The sequence below is a fragment of the Antrostomus carolinensis genome, unplaced genomic scaffold (assembly GCF_000700745.2).
Source record: "Antrostomus carolinensis isolate BGI_N321 unplaced genomic scaffold, ASM70074v2 scaffold2021, whole genome shotgun sequence".
NCBI lineage: Eukaryota > Metazoa > Chordata > Aves > Caprimulgiformes > Caprimulgidae > Antrostomus > Antrostomus carolinensis.
In genome coordinates this window covers 92,215-120,068 of record NW_010294602.1, presented here as the reverse complement: position 1 = coordinate 120,068, position 27,854 = coordinate 92,215, and the positions used below count along the sequence as shown (strand labels likewise).

Genomic DNA, 27,854 nt, shown 5'->3' with positions numbered 1-27,854 from the left:
TGGGTTGGAGCAATCCCAAACATAAATACAGCCTGGGCAATAAGTGGCTTGAGATCAGCTCCAAAGAGAAGAACTTGGGAGTGGTGGTAGACAAGAAGCTGAACATGAGCCGCCAATGTGCACTTGCAGCCCAGAAGGACAATAACCATATCCTGGGCTGCATCAAGAGAAGTGTGGCCAGCAGGTCGAGGGAGGTGATTCTCCCCCTCTACTCTGCTCTCCTAAGGCCCCACCTGGAGTACTGTGTCCAGTTCTGGAGCTCCCAGCAGAAGAAAGATATGGACCTGTCAGAATGAGTCCAGAGGAGGCCACGAGGATGATCCGAGGGCTGGAGCACCTCTCCTATGAGGACAGGCTGAGACAGTTGGGGCTGTTTAGCCTGGAAAAGGGAAGGATTAGGGGAGATCTTATAGTGGCCTTCCAGTGCCTGAAGGGGCTACAAGAAAGCTGTTGAGGGACTTTTTACAAAGGCAGGTAGTGAGAGAACAAGGGGAAATGGTTTTAAACTAGAAGAGGGTAGGTTTAGATTAGATATTAGGAAGAAGTTTTTCACTGTGAGGGTGGTGAGACACTGGAACAGGTTGCCCAAGGAAGCTGTGGATGCTCCCTCCCTGGAAGTGTTGGATGAGGCTTTGGGCAACCTGGTCTAGTGGAAGGTGTCCCTGCTCAAGGCAGGAGGGTTGGAACTGGATGATCTTTAAGTTCCCTTCCAACAGAAACAATTCTATGATTCTATAGACTGAAGCTTTTCTCCCTACGTCCTTTTGCATACTGAATGGGGATAGCTACACTGGTATGTATCAGAGAGGTATTGAGTAATAAATATAGCAACACTTAAAGTCTGACCTGCTAAGTGAATTTTCCCATCATCTCAGACTCTCATCAGATCTGGCCATAAGATAAATGGACCAAACAGTGCCATGATTCAGCTAAGATTATACACAGAGAAACAGATCTCAGCCTTTCACGCTGCTAATTGCTTTCATAATAGGGAAATGTATGTAAAAGAGGTTCTGTAACGTAATGGGTGAGGCAGCAAGAATGAATAGGTGTTAATCTAGACTAACACTGGAAATAATATACACATATTTCACCTCTGCAACAACATACCAAGAGAAGTGGTGGATTCTCTTTTGTTTTGAAATCTTAAATCAAGTTTCACTATATTTCTAACAACTGCGTTCAAGCTGCTGAATGCAAACACCAGATTAAATTCTCAGGTCTATTAATTCAAGAGAGTAGATCAACATAATGATTTTACCTGACACCCACGTACATTTTAGCAACTGATGACAAAGCTTTCACTGAAGATGTAATATTCCTAACCTAAGGCTCCTTTAGTTAAATAGTTAGTATATAAGAATATTTACCTCTTCCTTCTTAGTTTCATGTGCTCGCTGGACAAACCAGATTACTTTTGCTTGTAAGGTCCGAGGGGTGCACTCCAGAAGAGTGCTGTTGTACTCTATTCCATAAACAAGTCGTTCCTCAGTCTTCTCTAGGACTTCACCTGGAAGGAAAATAAGTATTTTAAAAAGGTGTTACTGTCAATACTTTATATTCAGGGTATATTTACTTTTAAGAGTGAAGTTTAATTCCGATTCAACCAGACAGTGACTGAAAAGTAGTGTCTTATGAAGATCTGACCTGATAAATGAATTTTCCCATAATCCCAGACTGTCACAGAATTTGGCCATAAGATAAATGGATCAAATTGTGCCCTGACTCAGCTAAGATTATACACAGAAAAACAGATCTCAGCCTTTCAGAGTGCTAATTGCTTGTGCCTGGTTCTTATGAATAGTTCCTCTATTTCATTTTCATTAAGTGAAAAACATGCTTAAGTATAATACATAGTTAAATATTTTTAGTTATAAAAATAAAAGCTTTTTGCAGAATGAAACTCTTAAAAACTAAAAATACCCTAATCAATATTATACATATCCATGTTACACAGATGTAAAATGAATGTGCAGTTTTGACCCAAGGGTGATAATAAAAACAAGGTGAACAAAATTAATCAAAACTCAATTCTGCTTTTTCATCCAACAAAACATCTGGAGGAAGATAAGATGGATGTTTCACTGGAGGAGATAAATTGCCTTATTAATGAAATCATCTTATTCCATAGTACTGAGAAATATTCTTGAGACTAATCAGTTTTATACTCTAAAAAAACAGAGTTTGATATCATTGTGTTGTATCTCTGTTGTATTTCAAACTTATGATATAATTAGTATTTCATATTGGAATATATTTTTCAAAAATCTACTATATACTCCAATGAATTTTAATGAAGCTTTCTCTGGAAAAATATCTATCTAAAGTGTAATAGCGAAAATATCTTTTCTCTGGATATCTATCTAAAAGAACATTTTATGTTCTATTTTTTTTTTCTTCTTTCAAGTTATTGGACGTCATCCTGCAAAATACTGAGGATGTTCAGACAACTGTTTTCTGCCTGTTTTGCCATTCCCAATACTGATGTTTGAAAACATCCAAGGTTCGGACAACAGCATTAGACAGAGTAATCCATCTCTTTTTAGGACAAATTTTGATAATGATGATGAATACACATTTATATTCTGACATATTATTGCCCATGTCTGTGCTATGGAGCTCCTTCAATTCTGGCTGAGTGTCCTGGCAGTATTTCATTTCATTAATTTCAGGATGCAGCCCTGCTGTTTCTTATCCCTGCCCCATTTTCCCGCTTGAGTTTCTGCTGAAAGCCCTTGAGACGCATTAGCCACACCCCTAGTCTGAAAAACAGGGCTGCAGGTCTATGTGAACACCACAGGATCCACCTGACCCGCCATCGAATCAAAGTCATTCTTAAACCTGGATCACATGAACTCATCCCAATGACTCTTTATAGGAACACGTCAGTAAAAAAACTCAGGTGAGATCATGGTCTGGCTCATACTCTTGGCAAAGTCTGTGTTTTCTGCTCCAGGCACTTGCTAGCAATTTGTAAATGTGTAAGTAGATTACCAATGAACTGTTGGCCAAAGCACTGCTGTGCTGCATTTCCGTGTCGAACATCTTGTCTGCGGAAACGTCTGCAGATGGAAAAATGGAATTACTTGAGAGAACAAATTTACCTTACATACTGTTGGGTTTATGCTGAAGTGACATTCATTAAAAATATAAGGAGCTAAATCCTGATTCCTAAAAATTTAGCTTTGTTGTGAGAAGTACTCACACACTGGTATTTTCTCTCTATTCAGCCTATTGGAAATCACGTGTCTGAAAGAAATGAATGTGAAGGGGCACAACTACACATCCAGTTTATACAGAACCACACAATAAATACTAAACTAAGATCCTCTGAACCAACTTGTCAACATTCAGTGCTAGGACAACTCAAAGGGACCTTTAGCCTGTCTTTGGATTTTCTCTCTCTAGAAGGCAAGGAAATCCTCCTTTTTTAGTTTAGAACAGTTTCCCATGTATGTGAATGGTAGTTCGTTTATCCTTCACTGTCATGTAATTTTTTTTCACTTGAGAATCTCAAAGTGCAGAGCAAAAACTTCATTTTATTACATCTATGTAGCAGACAGTTGTTAAACTCCTTTTTCTCAATAGTGAAACAGACACAGACACGACTTGACCGTGCCTAGAAATTGAGATAGTGGCAGATCTGCAGCCAGAACCTGTGAGCCCTGGCTGCAGCCTGGAAATAGTGCATTGCTTTTGAAAGAAAAAATGTGAGTTTTGGTGAGGTTTTGATTTTTTTACATACATTCACAGAAAACTGCAATGGTACGGCGCATTCCCAAAAGAATTGTGCTTTTATATGGCAATTTTTTTTTTTCTCTAAGTGTCCTAATAAATAAAATTAAGATTGCTTACTAGGGAAATGAAAGAGCCTATTGGAATGTCATATCTTGCCAGCTGTAGTATTTCCAACAACCTGGAATTTAGTTATGCTAAGGATATCTTTCTCATTTTGCATAAAGAGCAATTCTACACAGTATTACCAGTGCCATACATAACAGATTAACAGAAATATGCAATGTAGCAAATCTTACACAGCAGGTATGTGTACAGTATAAATAATATATGATAGAAACAAGCAAAGCCAAGGAGGTTTTTATTTGCATTTACCACTTAAAAAATACTTTTCCCAATGTTATGTGAACACAAAAGGAAGAATTTTTATGTGGCACAAAATGAATTTACTGAAACCATGTAGATTTATACTAGCTAAAGATCGTGCTCATGGATGTTACTCATTGTATTTCAAGAGCTGGACTTGATGATCCTTGTGGATCCCTTCCAACTCACAACATTCTATGATTCTAAACTGGCAGTAGGAAGTGATAATTTTCTGAGTTCAGTCACCTCTATGGACTTACGATCCAGTGGTTCTGGTGGACCAAGGGGACAGCTTTAACTTTTACTGATATTCATAGCAGAACTAATGTTCTTATTTCAGGAGAATCTTCAAATTCAGTGGGGACTGCATTGGGACTTTTAGGCAAAAGAGCTAAAAATGCATGCATAGTATTAAACAAAAACTGAGATTCTGAGATAGCAGCAGGGCTTTATCATGCCCTGGGAGTTCTCATTGTAATGTATAGATGCTGCCCCTGTGCTTACTGATAACTCTGCAAGGTGTCAGTGCTGAATAATGCTGCCACCAGCTTTGCATATCTGTATGTACAAAGTATTCAGAAGAGACATTCTGTTGCACAAATATACATAAATACTACAGACATTAGACTTTAAAAAAATAAAGAAAAAAACCCCATTGCTGTCCAGCACAGCAGTCCTATCTAGCAGGAACAGGACAGTTAGAAGCCATGAACTATTTACTCTTCAGTTCCTGAAGATCACCATGGAGCTAAAATAATCCTAGTCCTGTAGGAAAGGATTTTTCTTCAGTTGTTAGAATCATTCAAGAAAACAAATGCTTGTTTGATGGAATTTTGCTGTTATGAGTGTGAAGACTGAGAAAGATACATTTACTTATGCCTTCACTTGCTACTTCTTTTGAAGAGAAAGAAAAAATGATGAGAGCTGCTGAAAGAGAGGGAAATGCTGGGAGGCAAATTTATTTCACAAATACTGACATAAGTCTGGTATTTATTTTTCCTTAGTAATCATTTCATTCAGAATTTCATGAATAACAGAGTACCAGACAATTCCTGAGATAAACTACTGTAAAGACAAATTTTTAGTGACTAGCAAATGTACTGAATATATGGAAGTGTCTTTTGCAATCTATAACTTCATGAATTTAGATTTCAGAGTGTAACCCTGTGCTTTCAGGAACTTAATAAAAATGACCTGCAAGAAAGCAATACAGTCATTATGATAATCTTCACCATCACCCTCATGTTTCTTTTTTGCTTCCCAGGGACAGATGAGGCAAAGTCAAAACAGCTCAGGAAGAAGAGGCATCATTGCAGTCTGCGTAAATTAATCAGTAGGTTGAGTTTTAATTATCCCTACCAAATGTTACAGCAGAGTGACCTTTGGGTTGGCACTGGGATTTATCTGCAAGGTGAAGGCAGCCCCACCCTGCCCCTCCCCACCCTTTTTCAGCCTAGACAGAGAGCTGGCACAACAAAGCATCTCACTTGTAGAACTGAGTGCTTGTTTAGATAAAAATGAACCTGCCTAAATCAGATTGCAGAGCTAATAGTGAACTAAAGAATTTCTTTAAGTCCTGGACTTCTCTGCTTTCTCAAGCACACTTTATGGAAGTTGAATGCAATATAATTTCCTTCTGGCATCTTAAGTATTTACAGTATGCAGGAGCTTTATACCTGTAACTACCATGATATTGTAGTATGCTGCACTGCCAGCATCAAGATAAGGCATTTTGGGCTCAGTTTTTATTTGTCCTTAATTAAATCCTATATCTAATTAATTATCCAGGCTATGAATTTACAAGAAATTATAATACAGGCTTTCACAATTCAACAAATTACTACCAGCTGTCAAGCAAAGGGTTTTTTGTATTTATGCTGTAGTTCTCCCTATATCCTGTACATGCCTTAGTTTACAGTTTTCTTATTTCATGTTTCTCTAAACACTTGTCATACTTTGGATGCATTAGGATCTAAAGCAGAGAGCATTTGAATCAAAGTGAGATGGACACATTGTACATCCCTGCTTCAGTTCAACTCTTCTCTAGTAGGACTGGAATTAGAGAGAGAGCTCTTAGCAGTGCTCATACTGCACTAGCAGGGCTGCTCTTAACAAGTCAAAAGCCCACCTAAAGGCCACATTTGGGCAGACAGTGGTGGTATTAAAGCCAGCTCAAGTGTGTTGTAATGCAAGGCATAGCTCCATAAGTCCTGATGAAATGACAGCTGCCAGGAATGAGGAGAACAAGACCTCTCCAACACCCCTTATATTCACATTACTTATACTACCCAGTACAGCTTGTGCAGAAATCTGTAGCCCTGAGACAAGGCCAAATCAAAATGTGCATGCTCTGGGACGTAGTGTTAATTGTATCTGGAGCTCAGGGCAGCTATGGCAGGGTTGCTGCTTTCTCAGGGTCACTTGGCTTCAGAAAACTCCATGTTGTCTACTGAGACCTGCCTTTTCCAGCAGCGCTCTCCACCAGGAACCCAGCAGGAGGCAACTCAAAACAACTTCCAACATGTGTCCTGAGTAATTGTCTCTGCCTCTCCATGTACTACACAGTTAGTGTAATCAACTAAGTTTAAAATGCTCAAAGCTTCAGCTGTGAGCTAAAGTGAACAAAGCAAATGCCATCCATCCCTCTCAATATTATTAGCTCTTGCTGGATCTTCCCAAACTCCTATATGCAAAACAAGTTTTGCAGACTTCAAGAACATTCAATTGAGTGCAAATCCCTTCTCCACTGCTGCAGTGCTTATCTTAAGAGAAGGAGGGTGATAACAGCTGTATTTTCTTCTTTTAGAGACTGACCTGCTGACTGTTGGGGAGGTAAGGCACAGGAAGGTGCCTGGGGTGCTGCCCATATCACTCAACCCTGGATAAATGCCTGTATCAGGGGACTTAAAGGCTGCTACTCTGGAAATTGTCTTAGGTGAGAAATATGCTAAAAATGTACAACAGAGTTCAGGACCGAGTGAGTTTCTCTTATCTTTTCTTAGACAATAAGTAGCCTGCAGAACAACATAAATACTGATACAGTTCTAGCAGGCTAGTAGGAAATTAAAAAAAAAAAAAAAAAATCCAGACTCTTCTCACATTGAGCAGACAACCAGAGCCCACTTCCTCCCTTAGGACTGCTTGCAAGAGACATGAGGAGACTCTGCAATCCTGCTTGTAAAAGTGGTGTAGATTTCCTATTTGGTTTAACCTATGACTTAGTTTAACAAGTCCAAGAAATTCTTAATTATACTGAGTCATTGGCTGTATTTCTTGTTTTTACTTTTTAATCTACTCTACCCAAAAAGTTGTGTTATTCAATGTAATATGACTGCGTTTATTATGTTTTAGAAAAAAACCACAGAAATGTCTGGCTATAGTCAACAGTCATTTGTTTGAGTGCACTCAGGTTCATGGAAAGATAAGATGTGCAGAATAAAAAAAAAAACAAACCCCAAACCCACAAAAAAACCCCAACCAACTGAACAAAAAACAAAACACCCCAAAAAACCTGACCTTCCCTGTTTTCCTTAAGAAAAAATAAATTTGGGACACTATAACTTGGTTTTGACCAAACCATTTCCACTGTTTTTCAAAACTACCTCCAGAAGTTACAAATTCATTCTAATCCTTGCAGTCCATGTAGGTCTACTACATATAAGCATATATTTGCAGAAACAGTAATTGTATAAAAGCTGCAGAAAGGATTTGAATTATACATTACCAAAGTTTTGCTGAGGCTAGAAATTTCTCAAGTGGCAAAGCTGACTTAAAATCTTGTGAAAAGATCTGCATTAAAATTTGCATGGTTTAGATACTTGATCAAGTGTCTGTGTAGCTGAATTGGAGAACCTAGCTTTGAGAGGGAACGGAAGAGGACAGGTATATGGGAAGTTACTGCACAAGAGAGTGAAGGCCAAGAGTCATGAATAAGTGAATGGTGATAGACAGGAGAAGTCTCCCCAGGGGAAGAATTAAAGCACCCAAATTAGGTTTGCACTTTGAGCTGACCTCTGGAGTGACTTGTCTTTATAAATTCACTGGAGAAAGCCTAAACCTAACTTTAGCTTTTGCAGATGATCTGGTTTCATTTTGACTGGTGACGGTATTTGACTATTAATGCAGTTTCTTCTTTGCTTTTTTTGGAAATTCTGTTATATGTGTGTTATTGCAGTGTGATATATTTGCTGTACAATACTACCAAAATAGATCTCTGATATTGTAAATAATATTTCCTCTGCATACCACAAGATATAGAAGGAAATTGAGGTTTGTTTAGAACTTACTGCAAATAACTACTACGGGACTTTGCTTCATTCATAAAAATATTCCTGGTACTGCAATTTATGTAATCCTGTTAATCTGGGTTCTTCACAATTCCCTAAGGTTGTGCTAATAAATTAGCAGCAAACATATATTCTTACTGCTCAGTTATTTTTACAAAGGTGAGATAAGAAATACTTTGTGTTGCAGTAGGAATTCTGTAGTAGTATCTGTCTTGCAAAACGGACATCATAGAAAAGAGCAGTTCTCACCTCTTTGCCTGCATTCCTGTGGGATAGTATCGGGAGCAGGAGATACCATCCCAAGCACAGTACGGATCTCGAGCAAGGCAGCAGTCCGCACAGGCGGTGCCGTACATGTCACACTGATGGAACTTCACTTGTACTATGACTGACTCAGATCCAACGTAGAGCTGTTGCTGGAAAAAAATACAACACGTACGATTAAATTGATAGAATTTCCACTAAAATTTTTGTTGCCAATAGAGTTATTAAAAAATGTTAGCTTTAGCGTTGCTTGCTAGTTGTGCATCCAGCCAGTGTCCTGAGGGAGGCAGAGTTACTCTGTCGGAAAGTATCCGATTACAGACTAAACTCTCCTGCATGAGGACAGAGGAGGGAAAGAAAGTAAAATGTACAAGTCTATTTTGGCATTTCTTTGCTTATGAAGTTTCAGCTTTGTAAGATTTGTGTTTGAATAGGCAGGGGTTTAAGTTTCTTTTTCTCCCTGAAAATAGTTTCCAATGCCTTCTTCTTTACACTTCTCTGTCACATAACTGATCTGCGGAAAAACACTTGACATGAAATGCTTTAAACAAAGAAATTCAAATTTGCAAAAATTATAAGCAATCTCAGTCTTAAAATGGGAGTTATCAAGTAAATGTAACTCTTGATGTGGCTACTTATATTATCGCCGTATAGATGAATGCACAGTAGGACTATGATTTGTTTCATCCCTCAGTGCACCAGAAATGGTAGATTTTTATTTTTTTTCTTGGTACTGTGCAGACTTTCCTTACAAATTAAGTGGTCTTAATCTACTTCTTTAATATTTATTTGCAAAGATTTGTGGGTTTTTTTCAGCATCAGTGCTAGGACTGTTTGAATCTTCTGAGTTCACATAAATGTCCTTTTCAAATCAAGTGAAAGATAATCAGTCTAATTCATGAGTTGCTGGCATAATAAATTCAGAAGAGAATAAATTGAATTTACAGGGATTTGAGAAAAAATCTTGTTGCTGATGAATGTAAATGGAGTGAACATAGAAATATGCAGTGTAGGAACTGCTTATTCACAACTCACTTCCATGGTTTTACCAGTCAGAAAAACAATTCCTGATGAACACTTAAGCTATGCTTATCCTAATGGACAAACGTAGTCCATAATTCCCACTCTTAGACCAGTCTTTCAAAATCTGATATTTTAAAATTCTTAAAGCTAGAAAATACAGGCAGCTCATCTGGTCTGGCTTGCCTGTTACAAAACATGAAATTTAAAACTAGGAGATGCTGGTAACAGTAATGCTTGAAGACTTTTCCAGCTGAGGTAAACCAGATGATAGTAGCAGGAACTCATCTGCCAATGAGAATGAAGAAACCTAGGATCTTTGTTTGAGGGGAATTCTTCTTGTCTGAAAAGCTGTAGTGTGATTGTCCCAGAAGACATGAACAACACCCAATGAGACATACAGGATGGGATTTTCTCTTTCATCTTTTAGCAGAGGCAAAGACTACTCTAAGTCTTGGCTCATGAGAGGAGGGCAAAAAGCATCCTATATCTAGCCAACAGAACATCAAAGAAGAACATTCCTTCTCAGCCTTTGCAGATAACTGGCTCAGCCCTGAAACATGATATTTTATTGTACTGCTGACTTAGTGAAGACTGGTTAGTGTTATAAAGACATTGAGACAAAGCTAGCAAGGAGGTATCCACAGGCTCACAAACTCCAGGGTCAAAAAAGACCAGTTAAAATGCTCGAGTAGAAAAACTACATAACTTTTTTTTAATTATTTTTTTTTCACATAAACTCAACTAAGTTATACTTCTGCTTACAGATCTCATTTTAAAGACAAAATGACTTGGTGTCAACCCTGTCCCTAAAATGTATTGCAACATTTAATTGCCCTCAGTACCAGAAAACTGCATCCTATTTATAGATTACGTTTATCTGCATTCAACAAGCTGAACTTGGTTATTTAACCTTGATATTTGTTATCAGTGTTAAAGAATCCCTATACACATACATTAACTATGAAGTAATTTCATTGGGTAAAATTTTATATCTGGCTGTCCTGTTCTCTCTCAGTCTTTTCTCTGATATCTTGAAAAAGTTAAGCTACTTTTACTTCTCACAAGAAGGTTTATTCTTCAACCACTAGATTGCTTTGGCAGCTTTTTTTACAATTCTCAGCAGATTTTACAGATACTTCTTGAATTAGAGTTAACAGCCCTCTTGGGAGCTGGATGTAATGGAGGAAGACTACTTCACTTTTATACAATATCTCCTTTTTATTGTTACAGCACAACTCTTTTACCGTGATATTTCACTGAGAGCTAAAGGTAAGGCAAATATCTGAAATGACACTGAAACCTTTCTCGAAATAATCACATAAGTGCAGTGCTAGACAATCCAGAGCTGCTTTTCACACCGTTAAAAATTAGATTGATCCAGGAAATAATTCATAATACTTACACCTAAGATCCTCCTCTGAACCATCATCAGAGGAATTTATATTTCTACATTACTTACAGAAAGAATGCAAGCTGACTAGACACCAAGACTAAATAGATCTTTTGGGGCACACTCACACCTCCTAGTAATGCAATTTTCTTTCTTTGTTACTTGTGTTTCACTATGTTTAGGTGCACCTATATTGTGTTAGATGTCTAAGATTTATTAGGATATAACTATCCTGGGATGTTAACAATGGCTCCATCCTGAGATGATATGATGATATGGCATGGATATCTATGGTATGGTACAGATGAGAATCTACCTACAAGAGTAATAAATTATGTGTTTATATTAGCAGAAACTAGCAGAAACTCAAAAGGGAGGCAGAGCCAGACAGTGTTGCCTTTCATGGGCAACTGAATATGTGGGAGAGCCAGCGAGGTTCTTTTTGCACTGATATCCCCATGGGGATGAAGTCTGTCTGCATTTATCAGCAAGGAGCTTCTCTATGAGTTGCCATATCCACCAAGCTAATCCCTACTGTGATTACTATGCCAGTAACTCATGAAACAGATTGGGTTTTACTTGCTTTGATATGAATAATAGTGTGAACTAAGGCACTTCAACATTAGAATTGAAAACCATACATGTTTCATAAAGAAACAGAGCATATAACCATAAGTTTATATCACAAAAGGATTACATGTATCAGACCAGATCTCATTACAGATGATATACATCTGTCTGTGTATGTATGTATGTATGTATCTATTTATATAGTTTATGGCTTTGTTATTCACATTTCAAACTTGTCAAATACTTACCCTTTTTGAAGAGATTTCCATTGAAATAATAGGAACTGGCACCTAGGAAACAGGAAATATTTCCTTTCTTAGAAAAAATAATATCTTTTTGCTATGACAATAAATTAGGTAAAATAGTGTTGATGTTTACTTATTACATTCAGCTTCACTTTGCCTTTCTTTAAGATCTGATGCTACAGAAAGATGTGACAAAATTGTGACTTTCAGAAGTATTGCTTTAAAAGTTTGTTAAAAAACAACCATCCAACACTTAATTCAGGATTATAGGAGCCACAGGAACACTGAAACTTCCCTGTCAAACATGACATTAGCTCTTGCCACCACTGAATCTCTTTTGTCCTACTTGAGAGTGGTAAGTGGAGTGTTCTTTTTAACAAAACATTCATTGAAGATAAGATAAAATTAGCAGAAATTCCTTCTTTTACCATTGTCCTTTCTGCCCTCTGCTCCTCTGATTTCCTGGAGCAATGACAAGACATAGCCACTAATAGGTCTATTGAAAACCAGCTTTATCAAGAGGGAAAATTTCTGTGATTTTCTCCCCAGGCAAGAGGTCAATAGTTACACTGCCTAAATGCAGTTGCCAGATTTAAATATCTAAGTTTGGAAGTTAGATTTTCCCTATGGTTGCAAATAAGTTAGTCTCCTACTTTTTGTTGCTAACATAATGTGAATACTAAGTAGAGACAATTTCATTATATTAGCTTTGCCACATACCAAATCCTGAGCTTTAGTTATGGGTTGTTCTTGAACAGAATGGAGTTTTGCTTCATTAGAACTCAGGTTTACCAACTGCAAAAACAGATTGACTGATTCCCTCTCTCTGAGGTTTGGGCTCTTTTTTAATCCGGAGCTCATTTAAGCTTCCAAGGTTGTAGTAGGCACATTTTTGTGCATACAGTTATACTTTTTTAAAATACTTAATTGGATATGAGGGAAAATTAAATAAAATGCAAGAAGTTTCTAATTAAAAGTCACACTACAACCCCCAAGCATGTAAACAGAAAGACAGTAGTCCTGGTTTGCTGCAGTACACTTCACTACTTGGGCAATAGCTCTACCTTTAGAATAACTTCAGTTGAAAATGAAAATTTCCTATCATAAAATAACTAGATCATTAGAAAAATTCTTGCACATGACTATTATATATTTTACTCTCCTCAGATTTTTAGACATGTAATTCTGCAGAAAATTCAAGAATTTTATATATGCTTCATATACAGCACAGTTCACCTTGAATACTTGCAGTTCTTCAAGAATCACTTCTTCCATAGATTCTGTCTCTTGATTGTAAATTGTAATGACTTTCAATACAATTCCATTATCTGGGAATAAATTTAAAAAGAAAAAAAATAAACTAAATGAAAGTTTATAATTGGTTAAACCATTCATATGGCCTTCATTTATATTAAATTACTTCTTCAAACTGATAATGAATAGGAATTTATAAATATATAAAGGTAGTTGCATATTGCTGTTATTGATGAAGATTCTTACTCTTAGAAAATAAACACATATAAAAATTTGTCCCTGGCAAATAAGAGTCAACTGAATCATTCCTGAGCTATATGATTAACTGACTTTTATTTTTCAAACTCTGGGTCATAACCACTTGGTTTGCTGCAAAATGATCAAAGAGGATGACCATATTTCAGAAAAAGAAATAAGAGTAGGCAGGAGCTGAGTCCATCAAGGCAAAGAAGTGTAAAGTAGCTTTAATTATAGTATCTGAGTGTTTACATTAATTAGGAAACTACTAACTATCCTTAATTGCTGGCAGCAGCTCTGTTCCTCCAGGCAAGTGTACAAAAACCTTCAGAGGTTCATTGACCAAAGTTCTCACCCTCCTCTAGGGTGACACCTGCTGTTGAGCTGAAGGTGTTAATCAAAGGAAGACAAACAAACAAAAAACCTGTATATTCAAAAAGTCTAAGGCACGTTGGAGTTTAGATATACCAGCCTCTCTGTCACCACAACTCTTGCAGGAAATTAAAACATATGAATAGCACCTGGTCTTCCACTACTTCAGCTTTGTCTTGCTGACTATTATTAGAATAATCTTGCTTTCCTTAATCTGAAAAACTGTCATCAACAATGGCACATACCACTTCCTTTCTTCTGTTACTTTTAGTCACCTTTGATTTACAGGGGAAATATTAAACAGACAAGCACTGGGAAAAATGTTCAGCAAAAGATCAAAGGGGCAAACATAAAGAGGAACCATTAAACTGGGGTCATACACCACTTCTCAAAGAGAATATGTAATCAAAGGCATCCATTTTGTGACAGAACAGTAAAAAGAAATTGCATTCTGAGCTCTGATTTTCATAAGTATGTCCTTCTTCAAATCCTGCTGACATACACATGAAAGTTAACCCTGATGTTCAGACTTCTCCTTTGATGAACATTTCTAACCTTCACTGCTACCCGAATAAGACTTCTGTTCAGGTGTAAGACCCTGTTTACTTATGTTACACAGCAGGTGTTGGACTCGAATATAAAAAAAGATCAACCCTTTCTAACATTATATTGCCAAGAAAAGTGAGTTTCTTGATGGGAGCTTTGCCAGATCAGAGACTGCAGGTTTGTTTTAGAGTTTTTAAAGCCCAAGTTCCTGGGCTGGAATTTCTTGTCACCTGAGATTAGACATCTCAAGATTAAGCAGCTGTTGGGTTGCCAGTCCAGCGCAGCTCTAACACACACACTTAGGTTCCCTTGAGTTCAACTTTGCTGACCAGAGGACTTGTGTAAAAGAGCATTTGATACAGTATCTCAATCACATTACAATCATCTCACTTATCCACAAATGCAGGTGGAAAATATGAAAAAATTCTAAGCACCATTATAAACCTACTATACAGAAATAAGTGACACATGACACATGACACAATGTTTTATAGACCACACTAAGTCAAATACCGAGACCATAATGAGGCCATTTTAAAGCTTAGAAAACAGCACTAATATAAATAAGCCTTTACTATACTACAATTGTGCTTCTTTGGAACGTTCTCAAGTTTACTTATTTTTCAAAAACCTTTAGAATATGTTTTTTTTTGCTCTGGTTGCTTAGAGTTAGGGCAGTTCTATGATAACCATATTTGTTTGGTAGATGTTTAAAAATCATTTTTAATCAAGCTCTCTGTATCTTACGAAAATGTCTCAAAAGAAAGACAAGAAAACTTGGCAGAAAACTTCTAACAGCTTCTTTTTAAGGAACTTGAGTATTTCCTCCTTCCTTTCTTGAGCTGTGCTGTAACCCAAATCTGGAAGCTGGCAGTTTCTTTTAACAGTATCAGATAGACTTGTGGTCTCCAGAACTGGGGAAAATAGACTGTGGAATAAAGCCAGTAACTTGAACTGATATTTTTGAAAGTCATATCACCTTTGTTTCTCTGAGGTTTCTAGGTGTCAGCTGAAAACTATGCTTAGATACATGATTGTGTTCTGAAGTTTTAAAAATAAGGCCTGTTATTCAAGAATTTAATTTAATGTTCTTGTTTGTAAAGAAAAAAAAAAAAAAAGAATTTAATGCTTAAGTTTCCCTTCATAGTCTTTAAATATTTCCCTACCATTATTTTTCTACTTAATGTTATCAGCACAGTGAAGCACATGCCTAGAATGACTAAACTCCTCTGTAAGGCAAAGATTTGCACAGTCATGCAAAGAATGATTGTTAAAAAGAGACGTTTTATAATTTTTTATTTTCATTCATCCTGGAGGAAAAAAAACAACCCCAAAAGAACAAACAAACAACAACTATTAAATCAATTGCCTTCCTTGCTTTCTTTAATTTACCTGTGCCGATGAACAAGACATCATATTGCCCATCTTCAGCTTCCACTCTGTCCACTGCAATTTGTTTAAGATTGTACTTTCCATCTGTTTTAACTAGTATTGGTCTCTTATGAACAGGCTTGATGGGCTGATACATCAGTGGATGACTCCTGGCAAAATGAACAGCTTCATCAGGATATTCTTTAGTGGTAGTGTACAGACCACCGTTCACCTTGCTGGCACACTGCAAAAATGTAAAACAGATTATTCTGAAGGTTTGCCAAATAAATTGTCAGAGACAGGTCTTGTTTTCAGGGGTAATGACAAATCTGTGGAAAACCTGGCATAAAAACAGGTACAGGAGACCACAGTAAGAAGAGAAATAGTGAACTCTGCTTTATGCATGTGTGGATTATTAATCATGGGAAGCCAAGAAAGAGAATGCAGAACAGAGCCTTGGCATTTTCATGTTTAGAAAGAGGGAGCTCCTTCCTCTCTGACATACTAAGAGCAGAATACATAGTGACACATTTAGACTTTGACAAAAAATATAATGTTTATGTCTTCCTCAAATTCATATTGAAGATGTAATCAAAAGGGCCATTGACAGAGCTAGAAGTAATGGGTTTGCTATCTCAGTAGAGACACAGCCACATATAGTCAGCAGAATACTAATATTTGAAATCAATCTCTAGTCTTATTACTTTTGATTGCAAAATATATTACCATAAGAAACTAAACACACTTAAAAATAATGCCGGCACCAACAATAAGTCTTGATCTCAAGAATTCTAACAGTATTACCTTTGATTCTAATTCCTAACTTACAATGGCAGTATTATATACCATAGTTTATCTTGAAATACTAATGTTTGAATCAATCAACCTACTGTTTTGGAAAGCAAATAGACTTTATTCAATGATTGATGAAAAGAGGCTTACTCCTTTGGTCAAATGTACAATTAGGGATAATTTAATGTGTTAAAGAGAGAAGTTAATTTTAGGATGCTTTGTGAAGGATATAGTGTTTCCTAACTAAACATAGATTCTACATTTCCAATTTGCTTCATGATGTCTAATTGAAACCATTTATAATCAAGCTGGAAATATCTCAGTAACCGTTTGCTTTTTCCAAATATTCATAAGACACCGTGGTTTTAAGAAGCATTTCAAGCAAAGCCACAGTAGCAGCCTTTCCCTATTCAAATTGGATTTTTCAGTCAATAAAATGAAAAAAAATATGCTTTATGTTTACTGGAAACAGTAATTTTAAACTTGTGGTAAACTGTAATTGACAATAACAAACTCCTGCACTTGTCAAGTGGGGCAATGTTTGTTTCCACTTCTTGGGCTTAGCTACAGGAAGGTATTTGTTCAGTGTTGAATTTAAAGTAATTGTCTAATCATCCTAGTGATGGAATTTCACTGGCTGTTTGCAATAAAGAGACAGAGCTGGAGCGTGAAAACGGGCTAAGCCTCTGCTTTCCATGCACTGCACAGCATATCAAGTGAATAGGCATTGCCAGGTTCCCTTTGCAAAGTTCTAACCCCGGAGACATTTAATAAAAATAATCCTTCACAGGCTTTTCATTTTTAATTAAATAAAACTAAGGAGTCTAGAAAGGAAACAGTAGATGCAGCTGTCTCTGAAGTCTATCAACACCATTTTTTGAGGTAACTGATGTCATTCCCAGAAGCATCACAGTCTAAACGCACTAAAAGAATCGGCAAAACAGGAGCAGAAATTATGGCAGCAGCAGCGCTTCAAGCAGACTTCAGAAAGCAGCGGATTGCAGTCTATCAGCACCTGTGTGACTCTTAACAGTGGTTTTCTGTTTATTTATCTTTAAGCTCTACTCTCATTCTTTAGAGACTCCATTTTTACCCATTCAATAGCTAAGACCAAAGAATGCTGACTCTCAGAGATGCCTAATAGTAGGTTATTTTTGACCTCTTGTCACTGTCACTCCTGTAATGGGAAAGGCAGTGGGATCCAGCTTACCAATATGCTGACCTTTTCTTTGGAGTGTGAAACTTAACACTGTGGGCTACAGCCTGAAACATACTTTCTCTTCATGCTACTGGAAAAGCATTGAAAAGACCTCTTAACTCTGCCCTAAATGAGCAGCCAAAAATGAACCCATTAATCCTCTGTTAGCTGGCACAGCCAGCTACTTCAGCCTCTGATGTGCTCTGCAACATGAGAGACAAACGTGACTAAATCCATTAACACCCAGGAAAGATCTGGTTCCTCAACTAACTTGTTCCATGACAATGGGAAAATTACTTGTGCTTTTCTTTTATATCTGTTTGAGCTCCTATGCCTTGCCTGTTGGGGAGGCTACAATCCAGTCTGACCCAAATGTGGCCATTGAGATCCAAGGGAGAGAAGCATTGAAAGTGAGTGGAACTTAGGGCAACATTTCTGTAAATCATTGTCAACTTTGTGTTCTCAGTGTTCTCTCTTCTTGCCAAAAAACCACAATTTAATCTTCAGTGCTAGGAGATATCAATGTAATTACTGTAGTCATTAATACTGGAATCCTGCTTGTGTTTAACACTAGCTCAGATAACATATGTGAGGTGTTCTACTGCTGGGGAAAAAAAAAAAAAAAAAAGAACTTGGACCATATCATCTTTGTAAAAAATACAGCCATTCTGCAATCCATGCATGGTACTGTCTCATTATTTGGTAAAACTGTAAAAACTGCCAATGTGCTATACAAAACATCAAATAGGAAACTAATAATTCCTTTGAATTTGTCAGTTTTGCTAAAAATTTGATAATTTGCTTATCTGTTTTCCTATACTAACTCAATGCCAATGATTTACCTTGAACCACATCAAACAAACAAAAAAACCCCATTTGGTATTGATGTCAGCACTGCTATAGTGGTCAAGTTTATTGACCAAGGTGGTAAAATCATATTCATAATGTTTAAATCTCAGATAATATCTTTTTTGGAGCATCTACTTTTGCATTTTGACTTATTCTGTAACCCCAGGAGATGCAGAGGAAAAGATTAATATAAAATGAGAGAGGACATGCATTCAAAATCATAGCATAGGAAGAAAGGCTGTACTAGTACAGACTAGTTAAGCTAATAGGCCTTTCCACCTCTCACTCCTGTGATTCAGTGATAAATTAATTGTATGCAATGTTTACTTCTGCAAAAGCTTGTATTTAATATAAAACAGAATATTGATTGAGTTAGTAAAGGAAAAACAACACTGAAAATAATGCTCCAGCACAGTTTATTCCGCTGTTAAGCTCAAGAGAGCAAGTCCCTAGCCTGGGAGAAGATAAAGAAGTTTAGCCAAACAGCTATTAGAAATGTCTTTGCATCTCATAGAGTCAAAAATCTATATAATGCTGACATGATAAGGGGTAGACCAGCGAGTGTAAACAAAAACAGCTTTGCAACAGATAACAATTGCCATGGGTGGGTAAGTAGTTGTATTCTCAAAAGGTATGGGGAGAAGAAGAAATCCTTGATGTGAAACTGTATTGGGTTTACATGGCAAGGTTTTGGTAGTGGTGGGCCACAGGGTTGGCTTCTGTGAGAAGTAGCTAGAAGTTTCCCCCATGTCTGATAGAGTCAATGCCAGCTGGCTCCAAGACAGATCCACTGCTGGCCAAGGACAAGCCCATCAGTGACAGTGGCAGTGCCTCACTGATAACATATTTAAGAAGGGGAAAAAGAAAACTGGGGAACTGCAGTTGGAGAGAGGAGTGAGAATATGTGGGAGAAACAACTCTGCAGACACCAGGGTCACTGAAGAAGGAAGGGAGGAGGTGCTCCAGGTACTAGAGCAGATTCCCCTGCAGCCCATGGAGGTCCATGTTGGAGCAGATATTAATTGGCAGCTCATGGAGGACCCCATGTCAGAGCAGAGGGATGTGTTCCGAAGGAGACTGTGACCCCTTGGGACGCCTGCTCTGGAGCAGGCTTCTGGCATAACCTGTGGCCCTGAGGAGAGAGGAGCCCATGCTGGAGCAGGTTTGCTGGAAGGACTTGTTGCCATGTGGAAGGGACCCGCACTGGAGCAGTCTGTTCCTGAAGGACTGCACACCATGGAAAGGACCTATGCTGAAGCAGTGTGTGAAAAGCTGCAGCCCGTGGGAAGGACTCACATAGGAGAAGTTCATGGAGGACTGTCTCCTGTTAGAGGGATCCTGTGTTGGAGCAGGGGAACAGTGTGAGGAGTTTTCCCCATGAGGAGGAAAGAGCTGCAGAAAAAAATGTGTGTTGAACTGACCACAACTCCTGTTCCCCATCCCCGTGCACCGCTGCTGGGGAGGAGGTAGAGAAAATTGGGAGTAAAGTTAAGCTGGAGAAGAAGGGAGGGGTGGGTGGAAGCTGTTTTTTAAGATTTGGTTTTATTTCTCATTATCTACTCTGATTTGATTGGTAATAAATAAACTTCATTTCCCTAAGATGAGTCTTTTTTGCCCATGACAGTAATTGGTGAGTAATCTCTCCCTGTCCTTATCTTGAATGACAAGCCTTTTGTTATATCTTCTCTTCCCTGTCCATTTGAGGAAGGGGGAGTGATAGAGTGGCTTTGGTGGGCTCCTGGACCTGGTGTCCACCCAGGGTCAACCCACCACAGACATTTCTCTGGGTTAGCCTGGCATTGCCTACTGTGGTACTCCTCCTGACTTACAGCAGGAAGGTGAAGGTGAGGGAGGTCCTGGTTGTGCCCCTTCTGTGAGATGCTGGTGGGTCCCTGCAATGCAAAGGGCAACCTCAAGCCACACTGACAGGCAGTGAACCTGAGGCTACTCTCCTTACCCCCTGAGCTGTGATATGAGAGTCCTGGGCTAAGATACTACAAGGATAGAAAATTCAGAACAATCTAAAAGAGTGAAACAGGAAAAGAGTTTGAGATGAAGATTACTTGTGATGTCTTTGAGAAATCAACATAGAAATTGGGAATTCCTTGTAGAAATTAATTATCTGTCTCTAAGTAATGTGCTTATGATTTCCTCCAGAATTTCTGTTTATCGAATGAAAAATCTAAATGCTAGACAGGAAGAACTCTCTACATGACAGTACTAATATAGTTGCAGAGTGTGCTACAACAGCTGCCAGATTAATTGCATTTTTAAAATATGTTTTGTTTCTTTTCTTCACTCAATGTCCATTGGAAGAAAAAAGAATTTAATGAAGAAACTGGTGTAAAAATTAGCGAAAAGCATGAATGCTTTTGCTGAGTTTGATTCTTACCAACATAGTTTTAATATTTCTATATTCTCTGTATATGGTACAGAACAAGCATGTTAGTAAGCTCAGGAACCTGATTTGATGGTAACAAAATCTTACTCTGTGATGTCTGAAAGCAAACCAATGAATTGTGAGGATTCTACACCATTGGTTCTAGAAACAACCAGTCTTGAGAGAAGGACCTCAGGTGATGGAGGATTTACTCCTTATCTGCAAATGTGTTTATTCTGATTAGTTACTTTTGTTAAAATCTGTGTCTCATTTCTAACTTTGCACTGATCTAAGTGATAGAAATATTGAAATTTGTTCCTTTTTGAAAAAAAGGAAGTAGAACCACTTCTTCTTAAAATATGGAATCATATTGGTTTGTTCGTTTTCTTCCTTTAACACTTCTTAAATGCCCTGGTTTCAGCAGACAATAGAAGGAAAGTGAATTACCTTGTGCAAGCTTGTCTTTTCCATTAACAAACTTATTTACATTGGAAAATATTGCATGTATGTTAAATATTATTTAAGGTAATGCCCTTACTGCTTCTGAATGCAGCAGCTGACCCACCTTCTGGAGGTGCCTGTTTCTACTGCTATTGCCTGGGGTCCTAACTTTGGGACCTTAGGACCTTAACACAAGGTTGCTAAATTCCATTCCCAACAGGATTTTGAGAAACCTTATATACTTAATTCCCCTATTTTCCTTTGGGAAATATATTGTTCTAGTACTTGATTAAACTTATTGCTGAGCCATTCCACACTTTTCCAGAAATGTTAGAGTATGTGTATGTTCAAATAAATGTATCCTGGATTGTGAAATCAGGAATACTTGTATATAAGCAGCAGTCTGTTTTTTCTTCCCAAATTCATTTACATAGCAAAGCAGTGGACAGTAGATTGTACTTACTGAACCAGGTCTAGGATAAGGTACTTTTCCTTCGTATAGAGTCCAGTGGTATTCAGGTCCTTCTTTATGAGCATATGGTCCATTGAAAGCTGCTCGGACACTTGCCATGTGGTAAACACATATAGCATATCCTCTAAATATATTGCTATGAAGTAAAATTCAAAGACATTTTTAAAGCAATATGTCACATTCTGTACATATAATACTGATAATATTGTGTAATTAAAAATAAGCCACACTTCAACAGTATTCAGGTAGAAAAAAATACTTAATTTTTGCCATATGCTTTTCTTACAACTATCGTGTCCAATATTCTTTACAAAATCTTTAATGTATTGACATTTATAAGATTTCTCTGAGGAAGATCAATGCTGTTATCCTAAAATTTGAAGATGGTGAACACAGACTCGAAATGACTTGTTTATAAACACAGAGGAAGCACAGTGAACTGAACTCAGGTCTTTTATGACTTTGATTAGTGACTTAAACAGTAAAGCATTTTTCTTCTCTAAGATTTTCCCTGTTGGAGGATGGGAAGGATGGGCATCATCCAACACTGACTTAAATGAACACGAGTCTTTTTATATTGAGTAGGAATGTTGGTTGGTGCTATTAGTTAGATTATCTATATCACTCTCTGTGGATCAATCCACATAAAAGTATCTTTTCTTACTTTTAAATTTTATGCACTTAGCTTCAGAGAAGCAATTAATTATTTTTTAAAGAAGCATCAGTGCTCTCTAGAAAGCACTGTCTCTGAAGGCTCCAGAAGGTGACCCAGATTATTTTAATTAGATGTCCACCTCTCTCTACTGGAGAGAGGGAGCCAGTAGGAAATACTAGGTACTTGTATCCCTAGAGGACCAGATCTGCCTTTCTTTATTCCAAAAAAATAATTCAAGAGAAAGAAATAGTGGCAAAAGCACAGCTGCTCTTCTTCACCAGTTACATCCTAAACTAACAGTTGGATCTCCAAGAAACAGGTACTATGTGGTTGCACTTGAGCTAGGCTGCAGTTCAAAAGGAGGCCACCAGCAACATCACAGCTGGTGTTTTAGGCTTCACTAAGAAGTTAGTAGGAATTTAAGCTGCTATCTACTTAAACTTGAATTACAGTGGAGCTCTTAAAGGAAGACAGGTGGTTCTGATAGGCAGCTGCTCTTATAAGCCTGCAGGAGTTCATATGCTTTGTCACTAGGAAATTTTCAAGCAAAGAAACATTTAATTAATTTATGATCCAGATAGACTGGATCACTGAATGAGACTTCAAACCCCTGAGTGTCATAGAACAGTTTTTACATTAACAAGGAAGCCCACTGTGAACAGAACAGGGATTAAATTGTTTGCTATGTATTTGCTAAGGGATATTTATCATGCAGCTTCTATCTCTTCAATAGACTGTTCAAACATTCCTCTATTGCTGCCATTATTTCTTCGTTGTTTACCTTGTAGTATTGAAGAGGCCAAATATCACCGGATTTTTGTTATCACGAGTTTGCAGCAAATACACATCCTCTGTAAAATTTAAATGCAATGTTATTTGTAGCAAACTACTTTTCTCAGCCCCAAAAGAGAAACTTCATTACTTGTTAGAAGTGTAATCCTATTTTATTCATATATGCTATTTAATTTTATGCAGTTTTTAAAAGCAATTTTGAAAAAAGCATGCAATATGTAAAGGCGTAATTGATGATAGCCAGCTACATATGTATAGAATTTCATACACATTGGAAACAAAACACTAGCGACCATTTCTTGTTAATGATACAAGTACAATATTTGACAGTGAGATGTGTTATTATGAAAGTATATGTTTTGTATGATGGTTTTAAGTTTGTTGCAGTCTAGGATATTTACCTAATTCATCAAAATGCGTATCAATTCCGTTTCTCCCAGGCACAGAGCAAACTAGCCTCGTTTTGAGGAAAGTACTCCATTTATTCACGAGCATCCGTTGGCCTCCCATATCATTCTGCACAGAAAGAAACAAATGCTGATGGTAATTTGAATGAGTAAGTCTAGAAGCACAAACATCTCTGCTGAATTAGCTGCTCGTTGTATCTTTTAATGTCAGAAGCATGCATTTTCAAACCACAAGTCTATTACTAGTATTATTTCTCTGGAATCAGTTTTCAACTAGGATTGCACTGATCAAGTCCAGGTCTCATTAAGAGATTGGGTTTACAAGAATTTTTTAATTCTGTGCTGCATCCATGGATAGTTTTAACTATACAGATGTTGTGAAACTTTTTTATTTCACATTGTTGTCAACTGGATGTACTGAGTACATTAGCAAAGTTTACCTTTGCTTTAGAAGCTCAGTGCAGGGTTAGATCAAGACATTTGGAAACTGAAGCCCTGAATCTATCTATAGAGCTGGTACAGCTCTACAGCAAGTGTCTGTGTGGTGTTCTAACAATTTCTCAACAACTATAAATCCTGCTTTGGAATGGCTGTTTCATCTTTTTCTTGCTATTGTGACTGTCAGACTGTCAAGAAAAGGGGGCATTTAGTGCTACTTAGTAATCGGATGCTGTAACCTTTGGGCAGCATCCTCAAAGCTATAGTCTTATTCGGGTAGACTGTGTAATAGACTGTTGAAGGCTCCATATTAGGTGTGCAAAACTCCTCTCACAACTTCATTCTAAACTACAGAAATTAATTTATTTCCCCAGCTTTACATTGAGTTCTTACAAAAACAGAGATGTATTTTCCTCAGAAAAGTAGAAATATACAGAGTAGGTGCCTCTGTGTTGCAAAATCTGTTATTGCTCAGATGAAAATATAAAAGCTGGAGGGGAAAAAAAAAAAACAGTTCACTAACTAGCTATATTTTTGTATTAATTACATCAAATTTGAATTATAACATACAGCTGTGATATTAACATTCAGATGATAAAGGAATTGGAGTTTGGACAAGTGGAAGAGAAAGGTCTGTGGGATTTTGGTTTAACCCATGGCTAGAGATAAGACATACAACCTAGAGGGAACTATTAAGATAATATATTCAGACATCTGCCAGAACACGGGCCAAAGAATTCTACTTCAGATCTTGATGCAGGCTTGGATTCAGAAAGCCACGGGCTTTGTGAACATTAATGTCTTAGTCTGCAATTTTGTACTTTGCATATTTCAGATGTTTTAAGTTATAGATGAGTATTCCTTCAGGAATTTTAATAGGTATTATGCTGGTGAGCATATGTGACATATACAATATAAATATTGAGGTGCCAGAAGATTTTTAACTTGCTTTTTGCCCAATAGTTTTAAGAATGTATCCCCTACAGTTAGAAAAGTGAATGCAATTTTTTTCAGAAACAAAATCAGATGCTAAGAAATAAACTTATTCCTTTCCTTTAATCAAGCAAATGTAGTCCTAATGGGAATGAGAGAGCTCCTCTCATCAGCCTTACCATAGTTCAATGAATAGAAAAGGAACACACTCAGACTTCATCAGTTGTTCAGAAAGAACCAATTATGGGCAGCTTAATCTGGGAGATCATATATTGACAGTACTCTTCTACAGGAACTGACTGAGATCTCCTTCCTGTGTGTGAGGCCAGGAAGCCAAAAAAAGATGAGATGGACACATCAGGAATGTGGCCTGGGTGGAAAATGGATAATTGTGAAGGGCAGTGAAGGGAAGCAAGGTCTTTCCTCATGACTTTGCTACCCCTTCTGGTAAAACCTTATGCCTCACTGCAATAATAATTTGCTGAACAATTCAATCCTTTGTTCTAGTTTCCTATCTGCACAATTTTCCTTAGTTGTTATTGAGAAGAAAGGGAATGAGAGATTAAATGAAAACATTAGTTAGCAGCTATTTATAAAGCATTCTATAGGTGGTTGACATTACACCGCTCCTATCATTCATGCATCAGAAAGAGGTTTCTAAATTTACAGAATCACAGAATAGTTTAATTTGGCAGGGACCTTTGGAGACCGTCTAGTCCAACTGCCCTGCTCAAAGTAAGTTGCTTTGAGCAAGTTGCTCAGCAAATCACTCAGGCATGTGTCCAGTCAGGTTTTGAATATCTCAAAGGATGGAGACTCTGGGCAGTCTGTTTCAGTGTTCAACCACCCTGGCAGTAAAAAAATGCTTTCTTACATTCAGATGGAATTTCATGTGTTTCAATCTGTGCCTCTTGTCCTATCCAGCTGTCTGATAGGATAGCCATCTACCCTGCACAAAGACAGGTGAGATAAGTCTCCTCCTTGCTGACTGAATAGGAAGGCAAGAGGAAACATCAGAGAGGACTGGTGGCTGGGCTGGTCCTGTCACCAGGAATGTGATCTAACATCAATTTATGTCAGCTGTGAGAGTGGCAAGAGACCCTGGACCTACAGCCAGTACCAAGGGCAACGGAGCCTTGATCTGAATTGAGAATATGAATGGTAAGAGAGGCCTGTGGGCAACTGCTATTACTGTTGCCACATGTCAGCACAAAAAGAGATGTTGCTGAATAACAAGATTTCTGAACCTTGCCCTCCTCTTACAGCAAAATTCAGCTTCAAGCCCAGATTTTGGATTGCTTTTGAGTTTTCTAATGCTTGAGGCTGTTTGGATGTAAGGTTTTCACTCAGACCTATGACTTACTTGCACATACATTAACAGATGCCATATTTGCCTGGGGGAGAAGGACCAAAGGAAGCAGAATGCTTTTTTTTTTCTTTTTTCATTTAGCTGGGCAATCAGAAAAAGAACCTTACCGCACATACACGTCCCACTCTGGTATATATGGCATGAGTGCTTGTCTCAGCCTCTAATGATTTTTCAGTAAAGAAGAAATATACTTTGTTATCATCGTGGTCTTCATTGTCAGGAATTATGTACGAGCCAACAAATTTTGGTTCTTTAAAAGAAAACAAAAAATAATTTAATTCAAGTTTATTAAAACATTATCTTATTTTTTAAATCCTTAAAATCAGATGGTAACAAAGAAAAAAAAATAAAGAATCAGAGATCTGTCAGTCAGAGACCTACTTAAGGGAAATGGAGTGATAGACATAGGAAAACACCTATTTTTTGTGGGTGGGTATATATAGAACATATTGAATACATTAATATCAAACTATTTTTATAGCTCCAGTTCACAAATCAATATTCCTTTGTATGTGTGCAAGAAAAAGACCTTTTTCTGGTTCCATTCTCTGGGGTTTATATGTTTTAATTTGGACTAGGTTAAACCTGGCACTAGTATTCACATACAGTCTCTGATCCCATACAAACCAGGTGTAGGAATGTCAACTTTGGACAAACAGCCTTTTAGATAAAGAAAAAAATTCACTCTGGTAGTTCAGCTAATAGATGTTATTTGAACATTCATCTTCATAGATAGAAGATGCATTATGTGTCTTTGTCATGAAATAAAAACCTTCTAAATTTTTCCTGTTCTGACATTTTTGCTGCAAAATTCAAACTTAAGTTCAGACTTCAGTCCATGCCTGTGTATCTTTTAACATCACACCAAGCAGAGCTGTGAATGATTCAGTCTCATTGAACTGTAGGAAAGTTTTTACAAGTCCTTTAAATGAGAAAGTCATTCGTACAATTAGTATGATTTCTTAAGAAGCAGTGGGTGATGTAAATATTTTCTAACTTCCTGTTGTCTATGAAAACAGTCACTGCATTTTAAGACATTTATACAACACTTGCTAATTTTCTGAAGTATTTTTAAGATACATTTAAAAGTATTCCCTTTCTGCAAATTTAAATTTCAAGTATAGACAAAATGAAAAGCAGTTTGAGGCCATAACTTAGAGAATTCTATACTTAAAATAGTGAAATCTTCCAGAAAGAAGAGAAACTTCACTTGCATATTGTGAACAGCTTACTTGATTGTTGCTACACATATATAGCCAGTCTAAATGCTCAGTTCAGCAAGATTCTGAGTATTGGACGTAAATCAGATGTAAGAATGTTCTAAACATTTTTTTTTTTAATGTATTTAATTCAAATCTTAGGTCAGATTAGTGTAGGAAGAAGTATGCACCAGAACTATTTTCTTTCTTCTGATTCAGGAGAAAACTGTCTTGAAATTTGAGAGAAAAATCTTCTTAAGTCCTTTCACT

The 27,854-nt window shown here is 37.3% G+C and overlaps 1 protein-coding gene across 1 annotated transcript in view; it reads right to left on the bottom strand.

The window, feature by feature from the left end:
* Positions 1 to 1,349: 1,349 nt before the first annotated feature.
* Positions 1,350 to 27,854, bottom strand: part of SEMA3E (semaphorin 3E) — a 66,486-nt gene continuing 39,981 nt past the window's right edge. Inside the window, exons 6-15 of the mRNA XM_010177662.1 lie at positions 26,493 to 26,635; positions 23,640 to 23,754; positions 23,228 to 23,297; positions 21,783 to 21,927; positions 15,681 to 15,903; positions 13,116 to 13,207; positions 11,883 to 11,924; positions 8,637 to 8,803; positions 2,995 to 3,062; positions 1,350 to 1,510 (exon numbers count right to left, since the gene is read on the bottom strand). Coding sequence (XP_010175964.1) covers positions 1,350 to 1,510; positions 2,995 to 3,062; positions 8,637 to 8,803; positions 11,883 to 11,924; positions 13,116 to 13,207; positions 15,681 to 15,903; positions 21,783 to 21,927; positions 23,228 to 23,297; positions 23,640 to 23,754; positions 26,493 to 26,635 — 1,226 coding nt within the window. The remainder of the gene's footprint in view (positions 1,511 to 2,994; positions 3,063 to 8,636; positions 8,804 to 11,882; positions 11,925 to 13,115; positions 13,208 to 15,680; positions 15,904 to 21,782; positions 21,928 to 23,227; positions 23,298 to 23,639; positions 23,755 to 26,492; positions 26,636 to 27,854) is intronic.